This window comes from Euprymna scolopes, chromosome 21 (genome assembly GCF_053919585.1).
Source record: "Euprymna scolopes isolate OS-2025 chromosome 21, ASM5391958v1, whole genome shotgun sequence".
Lineage (NCBI taxonomy): Eukaryota > Metazoa > Mollusca > Cephalopoda > Sepiida > Sepiolidae > Euprymna > Euprymna scolopes.
In genome coordinates, this window is record NC_136502.1 from 581,719 (window position 1) to 590,235 (window position 8,517).

The 8,517-nt window shown below is 33.0% G+C and overlaps 1 protein-coding gene across 1 annotated transcript; it reads left to right on the plus strand.

Annotated features, from left to right (window-relative positions):
- The first annotated feature begins 1,846 nt into the window (after positions 1–1,846).
- Positions 1,847–7,944, plus strand: LOC145241956 (uncharacterized). Its single transcript, XM_080104825.1, has 2 exons — positions 1,847–2,033; positions 4,646–7,944. Exon 2 carries the CDS (start codon positions 5,758–5,760, stop codon positions 7,039–7,041), a length of 1,284 nt encoding a protein of 427 aa, XP_079960951.1. The 5' UTR covers positions 1,847–2,033; positions 4,646–5,757; the 3' UTR covers positions 7,042–7,944.
- Positions 7,945–8,517: the final 573 nt, after the last annotated feature.

The following is an 8,517-nucleotide window of genomic DNA, read 5'->3' on the forward strand; positions in this document are numbered from 1 at the left end:
ACCAGTTTTGGCAAATAACAAATAGGATCCTGAACAGAAGTGTGCGTTCTATCCCAACCATTATCAATGGACCAGAGGTCATCTCGTCAGCATCAGACAAGGCTAAACTATTTGCAAAGAATTTTGCAGCTAATTCTACCCTATGCGACAAAGGCCATCAACTCCCCATATTTCCTCATATAACACAGAACATGCTAGGTAACATATAAATATCTGTGCATGAGGTCGCCAAGCTAATCAAGAACCTTGATTCCAGTAAAGTAACTGGCCCTGACGGCATCCCAATTATAGTGTTAAAAAAAGCTTCAACCAGAACTTGCTCCCATACTTATGAAACTGTTTAAGCGTTGCATTAAGGAGCTTTCCGACTCCCTGAAAAACCTCATCAGTATGCCCTGTATTTAAGAATTCAGGTGATAAGTCATCTCCCTCTCAGAACAGACCAATAAGCCTCCTGTGTGTTATGAGTAAGTTGCTGGAATCCATAATAAATAGAGAAATACTAAACCATCTCAGCAGAAACAATCTTCTTAGTGACACACAATATGGTTTCCATTCTGCAAGATCTACCGCAGATGTGCTAACAGTTATATCTCACAGGATTAGTGGATCTCTTGACAAAGGCTTCCTCTCTAGGGCAATTGCTCTTGACATATCAAAGGCCTTCGACAAGGTATGGCATAAGGGCCTACTTCACAAGATTTCCAGCTACGGTATAACTGGAAATGTTTTCTCAATCATTAAATCATTTCTCTCCGATAGGCTCATAAGAGTAGTGGTCGATGGACAAAAATCAGAGGCCTGCAGTATTAATGCTGGAGTCCCTCAAGGGTCAATCCTGGGCCCAACTCTCTTCCTTATCTACATTAATGACCTCCCTAAACACATACTTAAATCATTCGTTTACATCTATGCTGATGACACGACCATCTACGGCAACACATCAAAGGCTGTAAATGACAAAGTTCTCTCTGATTCTCTCTCCTCTGATCTCGAGCGCGTGGTTCAGTGGGGGAAGACATGGCTGGTTACCTTTAATGCATCTAAAACCAAACTCCTATATTTACTTCATCAACGCTCTGATCCCCATCTGGCATCAATTGAAATGGATGACTCTCGTCTAGGAGAAGCCCCGTGTTTTGACAAGCTTCTGGGTTTGTCCTTTACTCTTGATCTGAAATGGAACACGTACATGAAGTCTGTTGCCAAGGTTGCTGGAAAGATGATGGGATCCTTCTACCGCTCCAGAAGATATCTCACTACTGATGCAATTCTCTATCTATATAAAAGCCAAGTACGTCCAAGGATGGAATACTGCTGCCATATCTGGGCAGGAGCTGCTAAAAACAGCCTATCCTGCCTTGACAGAGTACAAAATAGACTTCGTGGCTTAGTGGGGGATGCCCACCCCACTTCTCTTCCCTGCAACCTCTACTTTGGACACCTTTAAAATGTGATTTTCTCCTGTTAAAATGCTTAAAATAAAATCATTTTTAAGTTGAAATGATTCCTCACATCATTATATTTAACAAAAGAAAAAACAAAAACATTTTTTCTGCTGAGACAGAATTATTTTTTTACGCTAGATAATCATCACGCTTACTTCGGAGATTACTTCTAGTTAAGTGAATTTTGGAGTATGTCAACGTCGGTCCGTGATTTTTCTGTATTTATGCTTTTTTTAATTAGCTTTCTTTTATGCAAAATCTTTGTTGTCGCTTTTATGTTTTTTGTTTTGTTTTTTGTTTGTTTGTTTGTTTGTTTTTTTTTTTTATATTTCTAATGTCTTTGTTTTTCATCGTTTATATTTGCGGTGGGGATTTTGTCGCCATGAGTTGTCTTCCCCTTTTTTAATTTGTGATAAGCGGCTTTCCTATGTGTTGAGATCGTTAGCGGCCTTCACATTTGTTGTTTCTCTTTCTTTAACAAAAATATTTTTTTAATTTATCTTTTTACGTTATTTATGGGGCTTCTTTTTTTCTTTTTTTTTACTCTAAGAAGAAAAAACGAATGGATTACGACAGAACAATTGAGTAAGTATGATCCTTTTTGAATTAACGATATTAAGATGGTGGCCGGGGGGGGGACGCTCCATATAATCAAAAGAATAATTTTTCAAATATATTTTTGGTCCTCCTTCTGATGGTAATCTTTAGTAATTCCAGTAAATACAATTCGAATGCCATGCCGACTTTTTATGGCGCTGTTTTACAATTTATCATTGTTCTGAGGGAGACAACCCTCTTTTACTAAGAAATTCGTTCATTTTTTTCATCTCATAATTTAGGACGCTAATTATGCTGTCAGTAACTTTACACGAGCGATTTACAAAAACATACTTTTATGTTTTTCGTCCTTTTTAGAGGAGGTATTCAACTATAGAACTGCATCCTGCAGTTTAATTAATCGTTTTTCCTTAACGTGCTGACATTAACTGAGCAAAAGAACAGTTTAATATTTCACAAACATTCTGTTTACATTGGGGAGGACCAGGACCACACACACCCCGCTCCTCGACTGTAAACAGAATGTTTGTGAAATATTAAACAGAAACGGTTCTTCTGCTCAGTTAATGTTGGCACGTTACTTATGGAAAAACGGTTAATTAAACTGCAGAAGCGCCTGTTAAAAACTATACAAGTTCTATAATTGAATTCTTCCTCGAGAAAGAAAAACATAAAAGTATGTTTTTGCAAATCGCTCATGTAAACTTGCAGCATTATTAGCGTCCTAAATTATGAGATGAACAAATCTCTTAATAAAAGAGAGTTGTTTGTTTACCCCAGAATAATGACAAATTGTAACACAGCCCGTTTTTAATGCGTGGAAACGTAATATTTTAAGTTTTGCCATTTAAAAAAAAAAAAAGACATATTTAAGATTGTTAAAGTTTGCCACACACGCCATTTTAAATACTCGATTATCTTTTCAAGGCATTTATCAGTATAAACAATAAAACAAAAAAGTGTCCAACCACAAACAAGATAAGTTACTTTTCTAACTACTTGGATAAGATTTTTGTGTTTTAACTTTTTAAAGCATTTATTTAGTTTGAAACACAAGTAGTGCCAAGTGTTTAAGTTCGAACAATAATAAAATGATTGACTGGTGTCTCGATAATCGTTCAAAAATTGAAAATGCTGATAGAAATTCATCCAATAAATGTTATCTATTTGGTAGATTTCTATCATTATTTTGTTTAATTTTATTTTTCATTTTTTATTACAGTTTTCGTTTACACAAGAAAATCAGAGTTTATGGTTAATCGACGATCTCTCGACCTCATTTTGTAAATAGTTAAGGCAGTTAATTTTAAATAATTCAAACTTTTACAATTGATTTTATTATGTTTCTAAAAGAACAAAACATGCCCTCGCTTAACTATTTCTTTCATTTCAAACACCTTAAGCTTTTGTAGATCGCTTGCTCCCATTAGACATGTACATCACTTTTTTCTTTATGCAAATATCTAAATGATATCTTTTTACTGATGGAGATATATTCGAAGAATCAAAAATGTGATAAAAGTGTTTTTAAATTTTTTAGATGAGGATTGAAAATTTGTATTATTTAGATCATTCAGACTACAGTTTTCATTGTCGATGTCCTCACAATGTTTGCGTTAATGCAACCTCCAACTTTGTAATCTTGTTGAACTCTGAAATTTATACTGAGAAAAAAGTGAAAAGATCAACTTTTGAGGCAAAGTAAAAATTAAAGAAAAATACTGAAGAGTAAGATGAATCAAAGATGCAACATATGCCAGTCGACAATACAATATGGAAACTATTAACTATATATAATAGATTAAAACAGCATTAAAAATATATAGTTATAAGATTAATAGTATGTGGAAATTTCATTATGTGTTCTGCTGGCTTGGTAAACTGGGAGCAGGCTAAAACCTTGATGAAAAGCGATGAAGGAGAGACACTCGTAAATGCAAGTCAATTCTGTGCGACATTAACAAACCAAAGCTGTTAAGCCTATTGCTCTATTCATCTCTATCGTAATCAGTTGAAACATTTATCGAGAAGACTGGCATAATTTGATTACTTACAGTTCTCTGCTTATGTGTTGTTGACTTTGTTACTGATGATGGTATAAAAATGCCAACACAAGTCGCATCCCATATTAGTGGCTTGCCATTTCTAAAGAAAAACATTGTGAGACCAACTGGTCTAGAAGATCGACAGGAAAGCAACTATATGTATCATTAAGAGCACTGTGCCTAGGGAATATGTTCTCCTTCTATATATGTTGACCAGCTGACCACAACAGCATTTGTGGGTGCTGTACACCCTCAAACTTGTGCGCAAGAAACAATGAATATAAAGCACTAATTAAGCACTCATTATTGACTAGATTCCTGATAGCCGATGAGAGTAACGTTGTTAGCCACATACCACTGTGTGATAAACTTGCAGCTCAAAGATAAACCAGACATTGTTGATTGTAGGATATTCCTATGGATTTAATTCTAGTCTTTATCCTCATTGTGTATCAGCTCTTCTCTCTTCCTGCATCTATCTGATCCTTTCTTAAATAAGTTTTACTATCTCTAGTCTATTTAATGAAAATCATAAGAAAAAGTATAAAAATTAAACATTTGTTGAAATGTATCTATTTTACTATTTATTCACAGATTTTACAAGGAAGTAACTTGGAACAAGATTTTACAAGAAAGATAACTTGGAATTCAATGAAAAAGATGAGCGTATATAAATTGAGGAAAAACTGCATAGATGAACGATAATTTTTACTGAATTTCAAATTTCAAAATCTAATTTGAATAAAGCAGACATCAAAATGCATTCAAACAGATAAACCAACACTGAAAATAATTTTTTTTTAAATATTGCTTTGTGCAAACATCAAGTTTTGTGTAATATAGTTGTATAATTTGTGTAATATATTTGTAAAAATATGGTTTCATGAAAAAGAGATAACCTTACAAAAGATTAAAAATTAAAGTACTCCAATATATTTTCTCAGCAGAAATAATGTAAACTAGCTTGATTACTCCTTTTACGATGGATTCATAAAATGAAAACCGATTTGCAAACTATAATAAGTGCAATAATACATGAAAATAATAAAAATGTTACAGTAAAGTAGGTTTTAAAATTATGTAAGTTTACTTAAATCTATATAACTTATTCCTTTATGGTTCATGTTACTTTTTAATCGATGGAAACAATGTTGTTATAAGTCATGTTTTTTCAAGGACCCGTAAAAAGTGAGATGCTCCAAATCAACGATGACTTTATGTAAAAATAATACTTTGACTAAAATTGTTTTGATAGAAAATTTATAAAATCTAGACTCAATTAAATTGAAAAGAATTCTTGTATTTGAATATCTTTTTTTTCATTTAACATATGGTTAAATTGCAATAAAAAATATAAATTAGAATATTTTGATTTCTGGAGATCTTTTACTAATAATAAATATATAATAATCTGCATATATAGGGAAGCATTCATACCAAATTTTAATTTTCTATGGCTTAACATTAAACGGTTGCTGCCACACAGAAAAACACATTTCCTATATTAACATAAGTTATTAATAGTGTTAAAATGATATCAGTTAATAATATATTTGAAACATCTTTACTACAAATGAAAATATAAATGTTAAACTAATTGTTTTCAAATTAAAAAAAGAAATTGACACCATCACTCGAACAAATATTTTAGAATCCATGTCCTAACAGATTTTGTTATATAACTGTTTAATATTTTAACACTGAAAATGGAGTTGAAACCTGATGTTGGAGAGAAATCAGATTCTAACGATGAGCCTGAATCTTCTTTTTCAATAAACAGCAACATGGAACAAAATATGAAACCAATGAATAGATCAAAACCATACTCTTGTAAAATATGTAACTTTTCTAGTCCTTCAAATTCACAATTGTTGGCACATATGCGAACACATACTGGAGAGAAACCATATTTTTGTGAAGAATGTGGATCTGCTTTTTCAAGGAAAGCAAATTTGGTTGTTCATAAGCGAACACATACTAAAGAAAAACCATATTCTTGCAACGTATGTGAATACACTTGTTCAATGAAAGCAAATTTGTCTGTGCATATGCGAATCCATACTGGAGAGAAACCATATCCTTGTGAAGTATGTGGTTCTGCCTTTTCAAGAAAAGAAAATTTGTTGGTTCATATGAGAACACATAGTGGAGAGAAACCATTTACTTGTGAAATTTGTGGCTTATCATTTTCAAGAAAGGCAACGTTGTTGGAGCACAACGAGAAACATACGGGAGAGAATATTTATTCATGTGATGTCTGCCATCATTGCTTTACACGAAAGTCATACTTAAACAAACACATGAAATTACATACTGGAAAGAAACTTTACTCCTGTGAAGCATGTGGCTCTTCTTTTATCAACAAGTCGTCATTGTTGGAACATATGAGAATTCATACTGGAGAGAAACCTTATTCTTGTGAAGTATGTGGTGCTTCTTTTTCTAGGAAATCCAATTTATCAGTTCATATACGAACACATACTGGAGAAAAACCATATAGTTGTGAAGTATGTGGCTCTTCCTTTTCAAAGAAATCAAATTTGTCTGAACATATGCGAATACATACAGGAGAGAAACCATATAGTTGTGAAGTATGTGGATGTTCTTTTTCAAGAAAATCAAATTTGTCTGAACACATTCGGACACACACGGGGGAGCGTCCATATTGCTGCAAAGTGTGTGGCACTTATTTTGCATCACGATCACATTTGTCCGTACATCTTCGAACACACACAGGAGAAAAACCTTATTCTTGTGAAATATGTGGCTCTTCGTTTTCATCACCTTCAAGTTTATTCATGCACAGGCGAACACATACTGGGGAAAAGCCATATTCATGTGGCATATGTCATAATTGCTTTACGTGTAAATCGCATTTAAATAATCATATGCGAATACACACCAAAGAAAAACCATATTCTTGTGAAGTATGCGACTTTGCTTTTAAGCAAAAGTCACATTTGTTGAGGCACATGAAAAAGCACACTTGAGAACAAAACTGGAAGTATGGGCCAGCCAACAAGGTGCCAAGTAATTATTTAATAAATTCTCTCAGGATTATATGGATACGGAAATCTCTATAGATTTGCTAAAAAGAGGATCGCTCCACTTTGATCATGACAAGATTATAATTGCCACCCACAATCGAGGCTTTTTAGAAGATGAGTGGTCTCAGCAATTACAACAAATGCAAGTTCTACCACACAAAAGTAGAGAATGTGAGCCACTTTACATCTCACCGTAAGGTTATACTACAGTGTAAGGAAGTCTATAGACTGGCTAAAAAAGTATCGCTCAATTATGATCAGAAAAAGATTATAATGGCTGCTCAAGATCGCTTGATGATCAATACTTTTAAGAAGATGAATGGTCTCAGTAATGACAACAAGTGTATATTCTGCTACATAGAAGTAGAGAGTATGAGACACTTTGCATTTAGCTGTAAGGTTATACTAGGAGACAGCTACTAAATAATGTGACACACTGGAGTGTGTAACTATCTTCACTAGGCCATCTGTAGGAAACAATATTGAATGACACAGCAAGTTGTGGGAACATATACCAGAAACAACAGTCACAAATAAGTTATACCACATTCACATGTGAAGTATTTAATTCTTATTTGTTACAAAGGTTACGTTTGCTTTTGAATATAGGAATGTATATTGGAGACAAATCTAGTGTAAAGTGTGTATGTCTTCCTTCCAGAAAAAAGAAATATGTCACACGTGAAAACTTGTTGAATGTATAACTTTATTTGTAGCTTAAAATTATTATTTTTAAAGAATGACTTAAATGCATAGACAATATCAATACTTGTGAAATATGCCATATTTACATTAATAATAAAAATTTGTCAAATTAAATGTTATATAAATCCTTTAACTCACAAATTATTTGTTGCTTAATCTTTAAGCCTAAAAATAGTTCTGTCAAAAGAAAAGCTTTTGTAATTGAAGTTTTTCTCTATATTTTTGTTGTCTTTCATTTTTTCTTTGTCCGTTTCTCCATTTCTTTCTGAATAATGCAATTTATCTTCACTAATTCCAGAGATGAGACTTCTCTGTGGCTATAATCAACGTTTTTATATCTTCTCAGTCTTGAATGAGAAGCAAGAATATTGTGATTGAATCATCCTCGTTTGAGCTGATGATGTGCGCATGGTGTCATTCCATAATGTAATATTATTCCTATTTTATACATAATACTAAATTGATTTAATCTCGATATGTTCAGCATGTCATAATCTTTAAAAATCTCATCCATTTGCTAATGTTACATGGATTGTAAATCAACGTGTTTACCCAAAATTAATATTCTAGGTCTTAAATGCTTGTAGCAATTACATGATTGTTAAAATTTGGGTTAGTATAAACAAGAGACAACACAAAAAACATGTCCAGCTTACAAGGGCCGCGTTGTAATAATGAACCTGCTTTTTTCAAGGACAAATAATTCATCTCAGA

Coding starts and splice junctions, on each gene's coding strand:
- LOC145241956 (XM_080104825.1), top strand. CDS start 5,758: ATGGAGTTGAAACCTGATGTTGGAGAGAAATCAGATTCTAACGATGAG.